This window comes from Penicillium riverlandense, assembly GCF_028828495.1.
Source record: "Penicillium riverlandense strain IBT 135883 chromosome Unknown utg000003l_segment0_segment0, whole genome shotgun sequence".
Lineage (NCBI taxonomy): Eukaryota > Fungi > Ascomycota > Eurotiomycetes > Eurotiales > Aspergillaceae > Penicillium > Penicillium riverlandense.
The window spans coordinates 4,545,386-4,564,026 of NW_026643196.1; the positions used below are offsets into that span (position 1 = coordinate 4,545,386).

Sequence of the window (18,641 nt, forward strand, 5' to 3'; positions counted from 1 at the left end):
TGTTGCCCTTATTCATGCTTCAATTCTCCTAGCGTAATTCCGCCTTATGAAAGTACCGACGCAAGTACACAGGCGTCAACAACAGCAACTGGCAAGTAGTAATAAAAGAAAAAGCAATGGCTCCTTGTATCATCCATTCCATCCAATCACGGAGCCAAGGGCTCATTATTCGACCCGGAAAAAGCAGTGCTCGTGAACACAAAGTCCCTCGAAAACTCTAGATCCATACCTAAACTGAGATTACGAAGCTGATGTTCATCCGAGTTGTCTTCTTCAACCTGTGCCTCTTCATAGACTGTAGGTACATCTTCTTGATCTTGCCGGCTATGTTTTGGTGCATAGCCTGCCAGTGACTTGGTTGGACTGTTGCGGTCTGCTTCCATAAGAGGTTTCCGTCTTGCTTGGTGTGGACCTGAGGCTTCGGGATTCTTTGACTTGGGTTCTTTGGGTGTAGGCTGGTGAGCAGGTGGAGGAGCGTGACAATCGGGTGGATGAATTGAGCGACGGTTGCTCTTTGGTCGTTTCGGACTGGGGGCGCCGAGGTTTGAGGCGAGGGACTCAAATGATTGAGCTAGCTGTGTGTCCTCATCGTCATAACTGATTGCTTGTTGGGTGGGTGTTGTGTCGGTGTTATCAGGGACAGGATTCACATGCTTTTGCTTGCTGTGACCTTTGTGCTCCGTGGATTTGGTGGCAAAACCCATGACGCCCATCAGACGACTGATGTGCTGCTGAGCCTCTGAAAACTCTCGGGCTTTGGCAGCTCTTTCGTTGCGAAGGGATTGAATCTGAAAGAGGAATGGTTAGTGTCACAAAACAAACAGAGCCGGCTGTGTTTCGTTTACCTTCTTCTCCAAATACTGGATGCGTTTGTTCTGGGATTGTGCTTCCTTTGCAGAATCGGCGACGGCAGCCTGCAGGCGCTGATTCTCCTCTTTGTGGCGGGTAATCTCAGACACAGTCTGGGAGATTTCAGCCTTGTGGCTCTGCTTCAACATATCGATTTCCGATCCCAACTTCTCTTCAGCTTCTTGCATTGCACAATAAAGCCTCTCGATATCCACACTCTGCTCGTCCACCTACCGCAAGCGTCAGTAAAGGATTGATTGTCTCAAAGACAACAAACTCACAGTTGATTTCAGAGCCCCCATTTCCATCTGCATATCCTCCTTGTCAGTCAGGAGACGCTTCACCTCGTCTTCCTTCTGCACAGAAAGAAGCCTGCTAGACTCAACAAGGGCTTGAGCATTCGCAAGATCCTGCCGTATAGAAGCCGAGGCTTCCATAGCAAAGTCCTTCTCTTTTGACAGTGTATCCAAGGTCTGCAGCATCTGCTGCTCTTTGGCTTGCAGAGAGCCAAGCTCCTCACGAATCTCATCAATCTGATCGTCTTTCTCAGTCGACGTAGCAATCAGATCCAACTCTCTGCTGCGCACTTTATCCATTTCTGCCCGCATTCTCTCCTCAAAGGCCTGTCGTTGCTCCTCGAGGTCGTGTCGTGCAGCATCAAGAGATGCAGACAACTCTTCTGCTCGAGCAGAGGCGTTTTCAGCGTGTTCTTCAAGACAGGATAGTTCGTGCCGAAGAGCGGAGACCGTATTTGACGACTCATGTAAGCGAACTTCTAATTCTTCATTATGTTGTTTCAGTCTATTAGCTTCGTGGGTGGCGCTGTCCCGTTCTTCTTCAACAGCCCTCAGAGGGCCTTCGACATTGTAGCATCGCTGCTCAAGGTCTCTGCAGATGTCTTCAACTTTCTTTATCATGCAATCATGAGAAGTCTGCGCATTTTGCATGAAGACCTCAGTGATGCCACAACGCCAGTTGCGATTTAGACCGTGGCCGGTCGAGAAATCATGTCTATCTTGAACTGCGAAAGAGACACGGAAGTCATTTGAACTCGCTGCAGAAAATCCACACGTGCTTCCAGGCAGCGATCCGGCCACTCGGTCCACAAAACTCTTCATGGTCTTGATCATCGTTTTATTACCATCATGTCGTGCAAGAGCGGCTGCAGAGTAGAAATCGAACAAGTTGAGAACCAACCGATCATGCGATATGTTGAGGACGCTGAAGCAGGTGTCTGTACCGCTGCAGTCTGTTTGGATTGATTGTGCGGGAAAGCTTTCAAAGAGTTTACCAATAGAGTCTTTGCCAAAGGCGAAGATCAAGGTCTGGATAGCCGAAAGTGCTGGCTGTGACTGTACTTCTTGCAACCCACAGAGAATCAAACCGGCCACCTTGAGGGACGATAGCGCCTCTTGCGCTGGCGACCCAGTATGCTTCAATGCAGAAAGGATGGAGTTTACGAGCTCGCGAACAGCAGGTTCCCCAGATTCCTGGCAAGTCAGCAAGTTGCTCTAAATGGACGCAGCATATACTTACTGCTAATGTTCTCGTAAGTCTTCGAACAAGATGTGCAGGCATGATCTTCAACACCTGCGAGCTTTCCGTAGACATCAAAGTCCGCAGAGCTATGCCATGAATCTGTTGCGGCAGCTCGGATAGAGGAAGCAGGGATAACAAGAATGTAGCACCCTGCAATAGATCCTCAGTCAGCTTGGCCGGATAAAGTAATCGAGCGACCATACCATGATTTGAATCTCACGATCAATCCCAGCCCTAACAAGCTTATCACACAACTTCGCAATCTTCGACCGATTTCCCGAAATCCAAGCACTCTTCTGCTCCGGTTCAACAACATCAGCAATACAAATCGCCAATTTAACACTCTCGGCAGCTTTAGCCGGAGTCAAGTTATTGCAACTAGCCGACGACGCAAGGATCACGCGCAAGACCACCAGGTCGAGAGTTTTCAGTCCGCGCTTGGGACCAAAGAAGTGTTTAATGTTGAGCAGCCACGAAGGCGGCTCTGGTCCGTGTTGAGAGTGTTGATTTGTTTGCCCGGCTGATGCGATGCGGGCGAATGTTGCGAGACACAGGAGATTGCCCATGTGGTCGTCGAGATTGCGGAGGGTTTTGGTGAATTCTGTTTGGAGGCTGGACATTGTATCTGATGAGACGTCATCTAGGACTTTGGAGGAGCCTTGTAATCCGCTCATGATCTTGTAGAGTGGTGTTATTGTCTCTGCGCAAGGGTTGTCGGCAATTGTGGATATCAAATCGCTGATGAATGTGCCCACACGAGCTGGTAGGACCATGTTCTGCGGGAGAGGGGAAGAAAGTAGCGCAATGCATGCTGAGGTATACTGATTTCGTTAGGCATAAGATCCTGCGGTCGGAATATCAAGTCCATTTCCATACCTCTGATCCGCTCTCACCGGCTGCCTTCTCCAGGAACGTGTCTAAAACGACAGGGTGGCGCGCGAGAAAAGCATCCCGAAATACCGGCGACGACACTATCGCAGTTTAGTATTCTTATTTATACGGAAGTAGCCCCAACCTTCTTACCAAAGACCGCAACTAGCGGTAGAGCGACGCGCGACCGCGACAGGCTATCCACCAGAACATCAGCCAGCAGACCGACCTGGCAAGGCTTGTAAGAGGCCCAGAGATCAAGCACGGCAGGAGAGGAATTCTGGACTGCCTCATGAAGTTCCTAGAAATTTGTCTTGTCAGTACTACTCCGTGTCGCGTCTCCGGTGTCGGCTCACATACCTGCAGCGACGGCACATAGGGCGCGGTCACCAGGCGTTCCACCTCGCGCACAAAGTGAGAGAGCTCGTCGGCCATATTTGCGAGCTGTATGGAAGCTTCCGAAATAAATGCGATGCATCAATTGTCGTGTTGGCGCAGTGAGGTCGCAGGGTGAGGTCTGGTTGCCCTGTCAACGGGCTGTGTCACCGATACGCCATTTTCGCGAAATCTCCAAAGTGTCTGCTCTCTAGGTGGGTCAATTACAAGCAAACCATGGCCTTGATATATGGTGCCCAATAATAATTACGAACTATGGATAACTATAAAATTGTTGCGATGCTCTCCGCGGCGTATTACCGCTTTGGGCAACTCATATAAGTAACCCCCACGCTCTTCCCCGGAACCAATAACGCCCGCGTCATCCATCCCACCTGTGTTGGCGGAGTCTAATACGAAATAAGTAAGGGACGCGGGGGATTAACCTGTCCCTGGCCCTGTCTGGCTCTACTTAACCTATCGGCCGAATTCCGACTGTCCTACAAGTACCCGACACCATCACACCATCGGAGCGCTGGTGTCGCAACAGCCTGGACACTTTTCCCTCCTCTTACAAGTGACAGCGATGCCATAGGAATTTATCAATCATTCCTGTCTCTCACCACCTCCACCATGCGTGCATCTCTCCTGGCCTCCCGGCGATTCTCCGCACGCACCCTCCGCCCCCGAACTCCGCAATTTTGGGCATGTGGAAGTCGCTGGAACAGCTCCAGCTCTGCAACGGAGAGCAAGGAACACAACTCGTCCGGCTCACAATCGTCAGCGGGTGCTTCATCGACGTTCTGGACACCTGGTAAGGCGCTCCTCTTCTCCGCATTCGCTGCGGGGCTCGGGTACGGCTTCGCCTCTTTGCAGACACCAGCGAAGAAACAGTCCAAACCGCGGTATGGCTCCGTGCAGGACTTTGAAAAAGTACGAAATCAACATTCTGTTATCTGGTGGAAGGATAAAACTGACAATAGACACTTAGGCCGTTTCCGAGCTGAGAGCCAAACTAAGCGAAGACAGCATCAGCACCGACGAGGATGACCTGCACCGACACGGTTTCTCGGAGTGGTCCAGCATCAACGCAGACCGTCTCCCCGTGGCTATCGCCTACCCAACTACAACAGAAGAAGTGTCCGAGATTGCTAAGGTCTGCCACAAGTACAAAATGCCCATGGTTCCCTACTCGGGAGGATCGAGTCTCGAAGCCAATTTCTCTGCGCCGTACGGCGGGATGACCATCGACTTTGCGATGATGAACCAGATATTAGAAATGCATGAGGCGGACATGGATGTCGTGGTGCAGCCATCGATCCAGTGGATGGAGCTGAATGACAAGATCAAAGACACTGGTCTCTTCTTCCCCGTGGACCCCGGTCCGTCGGCGATGATTGGCGGTATGGTTGGCACAAACTGCAGCGGTACGAATGCGGTGCGGTATGGAACTATGAAGGATTGGGTGATCAACCTCACGGTTGTGTTGGCCGATGGCCAGATCATCAAAACCCGTCGCCGGCCACGGAAGACCTCCGCGGGGTACAATTTGACGGGAATGTTTATCGGCTCGGAAGGGACGCTGGGTATCGTCACGGAGGCGACCCTAAAACTCACCAATATCCCAGAGGAGACCCGTGTGGGCGTGGTGTCCTTCCCCACAATTCGCGACGCGGCGTCTACGGCGATGCAGCTAATCCGGAAGGGCATCCACGTGCAATGCATGGAGCTCATGGATGACGTCCAGATGGATGTGATTAACCGAGCCGGTGGAACGGGGCGACAGTGGAAAGTCTCACCCACGTTGTTCTTTAAGTTCTCGGGCACGAAGGCAGGCGTCGCGGACAGTGTTGATCTGACTACGAAGCTGGCCAAAAACAACAAGGCCCAGTCCTTCGAGTTTGCTCGAGACGAGAAGGAGGCTCATGATCTATGGTCCGCAAGAAAACAAGCGCTTTGGGCCATGCTGGCTCTGTGCAAGGAGGGCTCGGACGTATGGTCGACCGATGTGGCCGTGCCCTTGTCTCGTCTGCCTGATATTATTGGTATGCTCCCCCGCCTTGTGACCTTTATATATAACGCTGATGAACTGTGATAGAAATTTCTAAGAAGGAACTTTCCGATCTTGGAATCTTCACCAGTATTCTGGGACATATTGGCGATGGCAATTTCCACGCGAGCATCATGTATGACCGACAGAAACCGGAGGAGAGAGCCAAGGTTGAGAAAGTGGTGTATGACATGGTCGACCGGGCTCTTGAAATGGAGGGATCCTGCACGGTATGTACCCTGCACTTTTAAAGAGACAGGACTAACTTCGGTTTTCAGGGTGAACATGGAGTCGGGCTGGGCAAAAAGTCGTCATTGAAGAAGGAACTGGGGCCGGAGACGATCGATGTGATGCGCAGTGTCAAGCGGTCTCTGGATCCACACTGGTTGTTGAATCCTGGCAAAATCTTCGAGGCGGAAGATTCGTAGATCCCGTGTATAGTTACAAATCAATCCTACAAACTCCGTGGTAGAAATACCATCCAATCCCGACACAATTTGAGTATATACAAAAGTTCGGCCAAATGTTTTGCCGTGGATGAGTCAGCTCTCAGTCACCGCGGGGAGTTTGGAGCGATATCGCAGGGCAACTTTTTGAAGACATCGCCACATTCATTCCAGTTGACCCTCCGGCCCAGATACGCAGGTAAGTGCCATTGGTGTTGCCGACATGCCTTTTCATACTGCCCCTTGCTTTTTGAATCCCCATTTCCCCCCAAAAGTTGAGCTGCGACTGCCGCACCTGTTTGCGGGGCTCGTCGCATGCTGATGACTCAACCCATACTGTTTGAACCCGTTTATTCCGGGCAAATTGAGTGCTAATTGGAAAAAGATAGATATCCGTCTTTGCACTGACACGTATAGAGTCTACACGCATCATGGCTCCCTCATTCGCCAAGAAGAAGTGCGGTATGCCATACTCCGAGCTCGGCCTTGAGATCTCATGCCATATACTAAACGCCGACCTACAGGTATCCTGGGCGCCACAGGCTCCGTCGGCCAGCGGTTTATCCTCCTCCTCGCAGACCACCCGTTCCTTGAACTCGAGGCCATTGGCGCCTCTGAGCGCTCCGCCGGCAAGAAATACAAAGATGCCGTGAAATGGAAGCAGGCAATGCCCATGTCCGAGAAGCTCAGCAACCTCGTCCTGCGCGACTGCAAGGCGGAGCACTTCAAGGACTGCGACCTGGTTTTCTCGGGTCTGAACAGCGATGTCGCTGGCGACACCGGTTCGTGACTTACCCTGTTCCCAGACTGGAGTACAGTGCTTACCCTCTGTAGAGATGGAATTCATCAAGGCGGAAATCCCGGTCTTCTCAAACGCAAAGAACTACCGCAAGCACCCCATCGTGCCCCTGGTGGTCCCGACCGTGAACCCGCAACACCTGGACCTGATCCCCCACCAGCGCAAGCACTTCGGTCTGAAGAAAGGATTCCTGGTCTGCAACTCCAACTGTGCCGTTATTGGAATCGTCATCCCCTTCGCCGCCCTGCAGGCCAAGTTCGGCCCTGTCGAGGAAGTTGAGGTGTTCACCGAGCAGGCCGTCTCCGGTGCTGGCTACCCCGGTGTGCCCAGCATGGACATTGTGGATAACGTGATCCCCTTTATCAGCGGTGAGGAGGACAAGCTGGAGAACGAAGCGCAGAAGATTCTGGGTTCATTGAACGCCGACGCGACTGCCTTCGACGAGCAGACCGGTCTTCGCATCGGGGCCACGTGCACCCGTGTTGGTGTGACCGACGGCCATATGGCGTTTGTGTCGTTGCGCTTCAAGAACCGACCGGCACCGAGCGCAGAACAGGTTGTGCAGGCCATGCGCGAGTACCAGTCCGAGGCTCAGAAGTTGGGTGCCCCGTCGGCTCCGGAGCCGGCTATCAAGGTCTTTGATGAGCCCGACCGTCCTCAGCCCCGTCTGGACCGTGACCTCTCCGGTGGATACACGGTCAGCGTGGGCCGAGTGCGCGAAGGCAATGAGGGCGGCTACTTTGACATCCGCTTTGCGGCCCTGTCCCACAACACAGTCATTGGCGCTGCTGGGTCGTCCATCCTCAACGCGGAGGTGGCGGTCATCAAGGGATACATTTAAATATTGTAGATAAAAGTCGATTACTAGCGAAGAACATATTATATCAAAAAGATTTCTCAGAGTTTACTGGGGTTTTTCCTATACTTTTGCCCTACAATGTCCCAAACAGGAAATTAGATTATGTAATATAGACTAACCACATTCAGACAGGGCTAGGGCTCATCCGCGTCACCTGCGCACCACACGAAAATCCCCGTTTCTCTTCTTGGTTTTCCTTCTTGCATCACGACACTTCGACAATTCACCAACCGTCGATAATCCGTCAAAATGGGCCGTGGACCGTAAGTGCCTCGAACATTTCCACCCTCACAACCATTCCCTTGACTCTTATCTCCCAATTCCCCCTCGCTTTCGGAATTCTGGATCTCAAAACTGACTGAAATGCTTCGATAGTAAGAAGCACCAAAAGCGCCTTAGTGCGCCCTCGCACTGGCTCCTGGACAAGATGTCCGGGACCTACGCGCCCAAGGCCTCCCCCGGTCCTCACAAGCTCCGGGACTGCCTGCCCCTGATCGTCTTCATTCGCAACCGGTACGCCGACCGACAAACTTTTTTTGTGAAGTGGGAGACTGATAGATTTTTTTGTGTATAGTCTGAAGTACGCTCTCAACGGTCGCGAGGTCAAGGCCATCATGATGCAGCGCCTGGTCAAGGTTGACGGCAAGGTCCGCACTGACACCACCTTCCCTGCCGGCTTCATGGACGTCATCTCCCTCGAGAAGACCGGCGAGCACTTCCGCCTGATCTACGACACCAAGGGCCGTTTCACCGTCCACCGTATCCAGGCCGAGGAGGCCGAGTTCAAGCTGTGCAAGGTCAAGCGTGTTCAGCTTGGCAAGGGCGGGATCCCATTCTTGGTTACGCACGATGCGCGAACGTGAGTTGCATGCTCTCCACAAGTTCCGCGTCATTCAGTCGTTGGACCAAGCTTTGGTTGATCGGCGTGGAGGACGAACAGAACTTTTCGTGAGATCCCCAAATGTCCGAACAGGCCATACTAATGTTTGATTTCTAGCATCCGTTACCCTGACCCTGCCATCAAGGTCAACGACACCGTCAAGGTTGACATTGCCACCGGCAAGATCTCCGACTTCGTCCGCTTCGACAGCGGTGTTGTCTGCATGGTCACTGGTGGTCGTAACATGGGTCGTGTTGGTGTCGTCACCCACCGTGAGCGCCACGATGGTGGTTTCAACGTCGTCCACGTCAAGGATGCCATTGACAACACCTTCGCTACCCGGGAGTCCAACGTCTTCGTCATCGGACAGGAGAAGCCCTGGGTCTCCCTGCCCAAGGGCAAGGGTGTCAAGGTATGTTTTCTACTGTTGATTTACTCTACATTCAGCAACTAACTCTGTCAATAGCTCTCCATCTCTGAGGAGCGTGACCGCCGCCGTGCCCAGACTATTGCCCAGTAAATGTCTTCTGACATGGCATGGGTAGTAGGAGTAGGTGTGCCGGCCATTTCCCGTCTCTGGGAATGACCCTCCAAAAAAAGTGAAACTAAAAAAACAGTAGCTGGGAAACGGCGTCTTGTCTTGCTTGATGGGCTTGGACGATGTTTTCGTTCCGTAGATTCGATCCATAGCAAACAATTTGGGACGGGCTAACCGTCTCGTTTCCGAGTGATATGATACCTATTTTAACGTTGTTCGAATGATTTGATGAGCGTATTGGTCCTGGTTCTTCTGCCTCTGCCCTTGAAGTTCTCTTAATTCTCACTTGCGTGAAGGTGGTGCTATCCGTGCCCTCTTCGCCGAGAACCAGGATGCGTAGTATCAGTCTGACTGCATCGAGAGTGTCTACACGCCGGCAAACAATCTCCAGACAATTATTCTATCTCGTGCTATCTGGATGCCAGCTGAATCCCATGACCCCGGCTTTCAGCTATCCAGTGTCCTCGGTGCCAATTAGTTCCCGTTCCCCGCCCCGGACCTCATACGGAACGGGGTACGCGGAGTTCATACAACATGGGCTGGCAGACCGACATATAAAATTATTGTCTTTTACTCAGAAAACTCTAGGTCGCTACGAACTGACATAGTTCGCTCTAGGTTCGATTCCCTGGGGAATAACTCACGGTCGATCAGAAGCTCATTAGCTCCGACAACCAATCTACGTGGATGATGGCTGCTCACATGGACGCTATGCTGCTATGAGCATGGACAGAAGCCAAACTAATGCAACGCACCGTCACAAGATTTGCCCGAGTGGGGAGCTCATTCGCACCTCACGCAGGGATTGCTCGCGTTCGTCCGAGGCAGTCCCTCCGCCTAAGTTGAAGGGGAGAGAAAAGGACGAAGAGCTCGGGGGCGGGAAAAAAAAAAAAAGTGCGAGCACGCATGCCAGAGGAGAAAAATACAAATACCTCAGGCACGCAGTGCAAATCACCAATGGCCCGCAACAAGAGTTGGTCGGCGGACGCCTGCTCGATCCCCGATCTCGCGAATCGGACACGTCCGGCTAGTTACTCCCCGATTCGCGATAGGCAGAGTGGATTGAGTTTCAATAGGAACCCCCCTTTTCTTGACCGGAAGGATGACGATAGACGGGGAATTTCTGCCATTATTATTGATCCGATGGTCGACAGGATGGTTCTCTACGGGGTAGATCTGATCAATCAACGAACTCGCTGGCTCGCACGTCCGGGCTGGGCCGTCCCACGGTCCAGGCCCCCACCAGGAAAATCCACGAGCCATTCCCATTCTGCTGGGTTGGCGTTATGCACACGCAGCGGCGCCGCAACTACTGTGGTGCATGTGCTTTCCCTTAGATCGGAGATGCAACCTGCAACTGCACCGCTCTATGTACCTAGTGCGGAGGGAGGCACATTTTATAATTATCTGATCAGAAGCTGGAGGAGTGGGGTGGGCTAAACGTGCAAAAGCCGGGTCGGGACTTGTGGCTGCAGAGAGGCTACACAGCGCGACGCATCACCCTGCAGCTAGTATGGATTATCCTTATCCTGGTTCTGCAGCAGGGCGCGCTTGCAGGCTATCTTCTCAAATCGAGTCAACGGTCAATAAGTACCCATTGGTTCATCTGAATTGGATATCTGAATTGGCTATCCGAATTGTGTTGTGACTGCAATTGCCAGTCTTGCATGCCACTCTCTATTTCACAGCCGAGGTCCACGGGCAGGGGCAACAATGCTACGTATGAACCTACCAAGAAGGATACTGTGCCGATAGACTGAAATGACTTCCATATTGTAGTTAGGTCCCAGAATGGGTCGATCAGAGTTTAGATCTGTGGATCCGGCACTTGCAAATTTTATCTCTAATTGCCTGGAGCTGAGATATTTTGGCGGCATATGCTCAAATGCCGATATAATAGTTAACATTCTAACAGGTCACCTTACCATGTAGATGTCGCTCCAGATTGTCGGTCATATGCAAAAGGAAAACGCCCAATGCTAACGCCGCAACCTATCTCGGATAATCCTATTAGGAACAAATCATAACTTGCCTCGAATATCCTGATGGTAAGGCTGATTTGGAGACCTCTGGATACACATAAGCGATACAGAGTATGTATAAGCCACAGGAGACCACTGTCGGATTACGATGTTTATCAATTTTAACTCCGATTCAGAGCTGTGGTAGTCTCCTGATTCATATTTTAGGAGATCTGCGTCTCGTATTATAGGCCATTCAATTCGGCGACTTTACGGGTTAGAGTTCAGGGCAGAGAGTTTACTTGGTTACTGGACTTCGTTCTCCATGATCTGATTTGATTAGTCTTCAGCGGTCAAGGATTTTAGTCTTTCCATCTCCTTCGTTTTAACAGACCGCAAGATCTTCCTCCCGATACCGCCGTCACTATTGGTTCATCGAAATGAACGGACTTCCTGCCCCGGCCATCACCGCCAACTCCTTAGAGATCAGCAGCCCCCAGCCCAGATTAAACCAAAGGAATGAGTGGTCCGCTGTTATGTGGCGCCTTTCCAAACCAAAATTTCTTGGTCAGTCCGGACTTTGATCGATCCTCATCACCGCAGGCTGGATTTGGATTCCACCATGATCGCCCGGCCCCCGCCTCTTCCCGACAAGTTACTACTAGTGGGCGCGCTAACGAAGGTGGGTGCAGTGGATACAATGATGAGCTTCTTCGGCTTGGAACTATTGGGGTTGCTTGTACGAAAAGAGAGGTGGCAGGGGCACATCGGTCGGGTGTCACGATTGGCACTTATACAGTAAACTTGTAGCCTGCTGCTAAACATGTCCTACTATTCCCCAGGAAGCTCTCTACAAACTAGACTGCTATCCGAAGGATTGCCGGGTTTGACCGACTTCTTCGGAGCGCAGACCCGAGCAGTGCCATGGAGCTTCCGGAATTCCTTCAGGTCGAACTAGGGTTATTTTCTTTGACCGCTCCTCCGACGGATTGACGGGCGTACGGCCACTCGTAGAAACTGTCATATTAGCAACCGGCCAAAAGGATGCAGCCCAGCCGGTATTTTGTAGTGGCGAGGCCGAATCGCGAACTTTCCACAGGCATCTTTCGGTGGAGCCGAGCAACCCTGCTCTCTCTCTCTTTCGGTCTCTACCCCGATTTGGAGGATAATCCTTGCCCCCTTTTCTCCAGCGACTTGGCCAGGATACCGGGACACCCAGCAGAGCGGAACCTTAGGATTGGCGCTCTGTCCCGTTTTTAATGCGCCCAGTCCATCTGGCGTCGAAGGCGACTCCCCTCGTGATGTGTCCAACGTGGCGTTGTAACTATACTAAAAGGGGCCTTGCCTCTCTTTTCTTCTACTCACAATCTCCAATCACTCCATTCCGGATTTCCGAAGGGCTTGCTCCTTTCCATTGCTCTTGCCTTCTTCCACACCCTCATCCACATAATTTGTACACACTGTGATACTCACAGCTACCCTGACACTTCCCCTCCCCGGGTCTATGGTAATTTCTATCGAACGGCGCCGCGTCACATGGGCATAAGCGTGAATTCTTTCAACCACCAATGCGTTGTTATCTATGAGCCCACGGGATTCAGTGGTGGTTGTGGCTGTCGATATAAATGCAATCGAACGATCCTAACGAGGAATCGGTCTTCGAACCGCCTCCCAAGTGGAGATCCGTGATGCGGCAGCAGAATTCATCGTCTGAGATGGCCGCCGCAGCCCGTTCCGACTACCTGTCGATCTTCACGTTCGTCGCGGAGATTCCTCGCTTCTTCGTCTCGTATCGCTGGTGGGAAGACGAGGCAACCACCGTGCTGTGGGCATTCAATATCCAAGAGATCAGCCATGTGATTCGCTACGGCCTCTTTCGCGATGAGAGCCTTCCCCGAAGCTCGTTGTTAAGTCGCAATGCAGACACAATTGACAACTTCCTCATCGCATTGTCACAGCCGCGAGAGCACCAGTTTCTCGCCAATCTCTCGCACTTGCAGCGTGTCGAGGAAATTTTGCGCCGCGCGAGTATTACGCCCACTAAGTTAGCCCCTTGGTCCTGGTCGCCGCCGCCTCCTGGACATTCGCTCGACGCGTGCGCAGTCGCAGCGGCTATTGAAGCCGAGAGTCATCTTCATTTTACGCAGATTGCCTTCGAGGAGATTGTGCGTGCCTCTCTTGGGTACGAAGCGGGTTCTATTGAATGGTTCTTGTTACAGCATACGGCTCTTCATATTCACCTTCTGGATCATCTCCGCATCTACCCAGAAGAAATTCCTCTTTATCTAGAAGTAGAAAAGGTCGGTTTTGTTTTGTTGAGACCTCAGATTCGACTGAATACTGACCGATTTCTTTCCTAGCAACTGCGCACCCGGAGTCCATTTGCCCATCGGGCTGTGGTTCAAAGTATAATCACGGTTCAACCAAGGAGAGACCGCGAGGTGCTTCGCTCGAGCGACCCCGGATTTGAATTCATTTCAGGGCCGATCCAGACTCTATTCAGAGATCAGCCTCCTAGTTTAACGACTATCCTCAAGGTGTTTACTGTTCTAGCGGTCCGCTTCCAGCGGCAATACGTCCATACTACGGGGATGAACTGGAAGGTCCCATTCGATACCTCGATTTCCTTTCTGGAATACTGTCTTACTTCTACGACGGCAGGCGACCTAGCTCACACTCTAACAAGTACTGACGAGGTCGACTTTGCGGGCTTATCGCGAACGAACCTAGTTGCAGAGGATGCAGTGGTGAAGCAGCTCCTAGCGAATTGGCGTACTCTGAGTGCCTCAGTGTGGGAATGCTGCTCCGCGCTGCCCGATCTGATTCCACATTTGCAAGATTGTGCACAGGTGAGCTTTTTTTTTTTTTTCTCCAATCTTCAGCCACCATATTCGAAATTGGCAATTGCTCAAACTTAGCGTGTCTCCGCGCCCTCCCACAGAATCTCTATACTACGCGCAACTATCACTCCCTGACCGCCCTTCTCGATGGACTCCACAAATACAGTATCTCTACTGCACGAGCTCGGAATACCGGTTCGATGGTCGCCCTGGACCCTTGTATTCCACCCACCTTACTTTTTCTCTTCAATCCTTCCCAAAACCATTCGGCGTACCGACAGCATTACCACGAATCCCCTGGCATTCCATTCCTCCTCCCGCATATTCGCGACTACAAACAGAATGGCGAGTCCGTCTTACAGCCGCTTCTCCAATATCTGCAACGCTCTCTTTCTTTCAAACGGTGATCTGATTCCCTATCTATTCTTTTTCGCCGGAGTAAGTCACAGTCTCGTGTTTGGCTTGCGTGGCTGCAGGTCACACTTCACTTCACCGGTGTGTATGCGGCTCGAATGCTTCTTTTTTTGTCTTGGCTTCCTTGAGGGCCGTCAGTCCATCAAGTACTGTGCATTGCGTGGAAAGCATGTCTGGTTTATACCCTATTTCTCCTTCGGCACTGCCCACTTGTACGTCTACTCTGCATTCTTTAGTATTGACAGCGCGGGTTGGGGGGCGAAGGAGTCCGGCGTTGGCGACCCACAAGTTATAAGATTGTCTGTTATATCCAAAGACCAAAAAATAAAAATAAAAATAAGAATTCAAGAAGAACAATCATCCAGAAAGACGTAATCGGGCAGCAAGCGGTGGTTGAATAGGTCACTCGCAAATGAGATCAACTCCCAGCTCCGACTAGGCTCACTTATATGCAATGCAGCAAGGGCCAAAAAAAGATAAAAAAAAATAGTAAGAATAAATACACACACACCACTCCAGCCCCCTAAAAAAGGAGAGCCTGTCGGAACAGTTCATACACAAACTGACCTCCACCAACCAGAAAAGCATCTCAGGCCTTCTTCCCAACCGCCCTAGGCGCCCTCGTAGGACCGAACATACCACATAGATAGGCGATCCTATTGACGAAGAGAAACCCGGTGACTCCGATATTGCCCCACGTCAGCGCATTCCACGCAGCAACGTCCACAAACGCCTCCCAGCCCATCGCCAGGTATGTAGCGTAGACATGGCCAATGTCCGCGATAGCCAGCGCGATAGCATAATTCCGCAGCACGCGGGGTTCGTTGGTGCTGTACATCACGGCCACGCCGACCAGGAAGAGCAGCGAGTACAGGTTGCCGAGTTGGTAGGCCAGCGCCATGCTGCTGGGATGGAAGACTGGAGGTGTCGCGGCTTTCGGAGTTTGGCCCGCAATGAAGCCTTCAAGGTCTTGGAGGGGGTATAAGCTGCCGAGGGCTCTGCATGTTGGGCGTTAGGGATGTATGGGTACACGCGTTATCAGGAGAGGGTCGCGTACAGCGAGATGGGCTCGAGCACCCCGAATAGGATGTTTGGCCATGGCGGAAAGAGTGTGCCCATTATGATACGTGTATAACGGATAGATATGGGTGCTTTCGTCTGATTGTTCGGGTATTCGTGTCCAGTAAGAGGTGGATTGAGAGTTGGGGTTAGTTCTGGGACTTGGCGGACAAGCTGGAGCTTCGGGGAAGCGAGCCTAAAGCCGCAGCAACAGCAGATTATAAAAATAAAAATAAGAATAAAAGATAGAATAACGGTGTACAAGGGTAGTAGGATAGTTCTAATATTTATTAGTCCAGGAAGATAAAATCCAACCGTCCCATAGTTTAAGTGTTCTCTGTGTGACGTAGAGTACTGCCTGAGTGGTCGTCGTCGTCGCCCGTAGTTATCGACCGTTATCGCTGCCCCGACTTGCATTCTTTCCCATCGACAGCCATGAACGCGATGCCCTGGCGTCTCTGCGATTCATCTGCCCACGATTCTCCCGATGTCCTGTGATGGATGCTGGCGGCGTCTTTAGGTCCCTGGATGAGTCGCTGCTCCGCGACCTCCCACAACTCCAGTCGTTACGGATCGCACCGCTGCGTGAGCCCGTATCTTCACGGACCCTAAGTGCCCCTTCGCCTCTGGAACCCAATGCCAGTGGGGCCCGAGATTCGAAGATCTCCAAGACCAGCACTTCTCCCAACAATGCTCCTGCAAAAGCCAAGCCCAATGCAAGCCTTCCTACGGTGACGGAGTTCCTCAATGCTGCTCGATCTAACAAGACCGACTCCTCTGCGGACTCGCAGTCAAACGTGGAGCCGCCCCCAAGGCCGATTCTGCCGGCTTTTGTAAACCTTCGAGCTCTGGAAAGGGTTCCGTTTTCTTCTTCGTTCGACGATGACGCTCTCCATGGACCTCGCAAGCGTCGCCGCCTAGATATCCAGGCAGAATCATTTAGCGAACACCTGCAACTGCCGATACCTCAGGCACAGAAGGAACAACGGCCGCCACCCTTTGGACCCTTTGCTATTCTTAATGGACTTAACGAACCCCCGCCCAACGCTGCTCTTCTACCGCCTATCGAGGCAGGGTCTCTCACTCAGCTCCTTACGAAACCCTCCCGGGTAGATGAGGCTCTTGAGTCTGGGACCTTACAAACTTCTAATGCAAACGTTGTCAACAGTCAACCTTCAGAACGGAGAGAAGCGAGACTCGAGGAGATCCTTGGTGTCACTCTTGACGACAAAGATCTTCTCGGAGGTAATGAAGACGACGGCCAGGGCGATGATGACGTGGAGCGTCCCAAGGCAGTGGAGCATGTGAATGACCCAACTCCAACGAAACATGAGAAAAGTCAGTTCGGAGATGGCAAGGAGTCACCGGTGCCCACAGAAGAAGGAAATGAACCCATGTCACCCAAGACCCGAGGCCGGTCCCGCTTGAATGTACGGCGATGGACTGAAGAAGAAACAACTGCCCTACTTCGCGGCGTCGTCAAGTGCGGCATTGGAAATTGGAAGACAATACTTGCGCAGCCTGAACTCAACTTCAACAAGCGAACCGCTTCCAATCTGAAGGACAGATTCCGCGTTTGCTATCCTTGGGCATACCGGGCTGCCAATCCCAATGAAGCAATCAAGCAGCTTCACACCGTGCTCTCCAACTCCCTTATGAAAGCGGATGGGGAGGGCCGTGAAAATACACCTTTCAAGCTTCGCCCTCTACAACCGCGACGAACTACTACCACAGGGTCAGAGTCAACGAACTCCGGCGCGGGAAGCCCACCTGCCCTATCTATCGGGCCATCAACGTCGAGTGTGTCCTCCACACCCGACACGGACACCCCGAGTAGCAGTGGCAGCATTCAACCACGAACACCACCCTCGGCTAGATCCACTACTACACTCTCAAACCAGCCACGATCTGCCCTCTCGTCTCTCGGCATCCCCGAACCTCATGTTACCACGAAACCCAAGCGTCGCTTTCGCCGGCCCTTCACTCCCGCCGAGGATGAGGCCCTTCTGAAAGGTTACGCTGTTCATGGCTTCCAGTGGACTCTCATCCAACGGGACTCCCGCCTGAACCTCGGCCATCGCAGACCAGCAGATCTCCGTGACCGGTTCCGCACCAAGTTTCCGCATGCCTACAAAGACGGAGGATCTGTCAGCGGCAACGCTTTACACACCCAAGCTTCTGGCCAGGACTTATCTACCTCTGTGAAGACCACACCCACGCCGCGAGATCAAGCGGCTAATAATAACGAACAGAGCCCGCTCAGGGCTGCAGCAGCCTCCCTGCCGCGTGCTGCTCGCCCGAAACCTCGCCATAGCCCCAGCGGCTCGCTGTCTAACCTCGGCCCTGTCGATTCGTCTCTCTTACTGCCTGTACCAGCCCAAGGCTTTCTTGAACCTTCTGCCTCCTCAGCTCCGGCGTCGGCTGGTATTCTTTCATTCTCTTTGGATGAGAATCCTACTGCGGGTACTTCCTCTGGGGCCGACACCCCGTGGGGGCATAATACTCTTGCCCCAATGGTTTGGGATGATCTGAACTGATCCAAAAAGGGGGCATTTACTGTTTGGATCTACTTCCCGGAAACGAAAAAGGGATCTTCTGCAGTTCATTTTCTTATTGCATTCCAGGCGTTGGATTTTCGGTTCACTGATTGTTTACTTTCGGGTTTTTGTTTATTGTCATGATGGATGCTCTCTTTTACCTCGATCGATATCCCGCAGTACACGATGGCTCTGAATCTTTTCCAGTTACGTTCTTATACTTCCTTCCCATAATCGTAGATGGATCAGTAACCCGGAAACCCGCCTCCCAATGACACGCACAGAGTATAATGTCAATTCCAATACTCGAGAGACGAGAAGACGAAAAAAGGGCGAAATGAGATTCAGCAGTAGACCGAGTCGCTCCCACTATGCACTAGGACGGCGAAAAGACACGATATGAGATCCAAATGACAGAACAAAGGTAAATTGCTTGCTCGCAAGAAAGGGATATAAAACAAAAAGAAACGCCCATTCATAGGAAAAAAAGGATATCGACGGAAGCTGCGGAAACAAATGGGAGGAGCAGTAACGTACAGGCTCTGGCCACCACCAGAGAAGACCGTGAAAGTGGAAGGAAGAGAGAGAGGGAAGGAAATGGGGAGACAGGAATTGAAAATATACA

The 18,641-nt window shown here is 52.0% G+C and overlaps 8 protein-coding genes across 8 annotated transcripts; 6 read left to right on the forward strand and 2 right to left on the reverse strand.

Annotated features, from left to right (window-relative positions):
* Window positions 1-146: 146 nt before the first annotated feature.
* On the reverse strand, window positions 147-3,693 carry N7474_005460 (uncharacterized protein; the record flags this gene model as incomplete). Its single annotated transcript, XM_057196875.1, has 8 exons — window positions 147-788; window positions 846-1,079; window positions 1,131-2,339; window positions 2,386-2,538; window positions 2,592-3,209; window positions 3,265-3,359; window positions 3,412-3,559; window positions 3,619-3,693. The coding sequence occupies 8 exons, from the start codon at window positions 3,691-3,693 to the stop codon at window positions 147-149; spliced, it is 3,174 nt and encodes a 1,057-aa protein (XP_057054271.1).
* A 573-nt stretch (window positions 3,694-4,266) lies between these two features.
* Window positions 4,267-6,111, forward strand: N7474_005461 (CAZyme family AA4; the record flags this gene model as incomplete). Its single annotated transcript, XM_057196876.1, has 4 exons — window positions 4,267-4,566; window positions 4,625-5,678; window positions 5,732-5,913; window positions 5,962-6,111. The coding sequence occupies 4 exons, from the start codon at window positions 4,267-4,269 to the stop codon at window positions 6,109-6,111; spliced, it is 1,686 nt and encodes a 561-aa protein (XP_057054272.1).
* Window positions 6,112-6,560: 449 nt separating this feature from the next.
* N7474_005462 (aspartate-semialdehyde dehydrogenase family protein) lies at window positions 6,561-7,769 on the forward strand (the record flags this gene model as incomplete). Its single annotated transcript, XM_057196877.1, has 3 exons — window positions 6,561-6,591; window positions 6,654-6,911; window positions 6,964-7,769. The coding sequence occupies 3 exons, from the start codon at window positions 6,561-6,563 to the stop codon at window positions 7,767-7,769; spliced, it is 1,095 nt and encodes a 364-aa protein (XP_057054273.1).
* Window positions 7,770-8,036: 267 nt separating this feature from the next.
* N7474_005463 (40S ribosomal protein eS4) lies at window positions 8,037-9,187 on the forward strand (the record flags this gene model as incomplete). The annotated part of the gene is made up of 5 exons (XM_057196878.1): window positions 8,037-8,050; window positions 8,163-8,300; window positions 8,362-8,646; window positions 8,785-9,079; window positions 9,134-9,187. The coding sequence occupies 5 exons, from the start codon at window positions 8,037-8,039 to the stop codon at window positions 9,185-9,187; spliced, it is 786 nt and encodes a 261-aa protein (XP_057054274.1).
* A 1,362-nt stretch (window positions 9,188-10,549) lies between these two features.
* N7474_005464 (uncharacterized protein) lies at window positions 10,550-11,610 on the forward strand (the record flags this gene model as incomplete). The annotated part of the gene is made up of 3 exons (XM_057196879.1): window positions 10,550-10,576; window positions 10,621-10,787; window positions 11,559-11,610. 3 exons carry the CDS (start codon window positions 10,550-10,552, stop codon window positions 11,608-11,610), a joined length of 246 nt encoding a protein of 81 aa, XP_057054275.1.
* Window positions 11,611-12,791: 1,181 nt separating this feature from the next.
* N7474_005465 (RasGEF domain-containing protein) lies at window positions 12,792-14,413 on the forward strand (the record flags this gene model as incomplete). The annotated part of the gene is made up of 3 exons (XM_057196880.1): window positions 12,792-13,466; window positions 13,527-14,015; window positions 14,108-14,413. The coding sequence occupies 3 exons, from the start codon at window positions 12,792-12,794 to the stop codon at window positions 14,411-14,413; spliced, it is 1,470 nt and encodes a 489-aa protein (XP_057054276.1).
* Window positions 14,414-15,009: 596 nt separating this feature from the next.
* On the reverse strand, window positions 15,010-15,539 carry N7474_005466 (uncharacterized protein; the record flags this gene model as incomplete). The annotated part of the gene is made up of 2 exons (XM_057196881.1): window positions 15,010-15,418; window positions 15,478-15,539. 2 exons carry the CDS (start codon window positions 15,537-15,539, stop codon window positions 15,010-15,012), a joined length of 471 nt encoding a protein of 156 aa, XP_057054277.1.
* Window positions 15,540-15,976: 437 nt separating this feature from the next.
* On the forward strand, window positions 15,977-18,016 carry N7474_005467 (telomere repeat binding factor family protein; the record flags this gene model as incomplete). The annotated part of the gene is made up of 1 exon (XM_057196882.1): window positions 15,977-18,016. One exon carries the CDS (start codon window positions 15,977-15,979, stop codon window positions 18,014-18,016), a length of 2,040 nt encoding a protein of 679 aa, XP_057054278.1.
* Window positions 18,017-18,641: the final 625 nt, after the last annotated feature.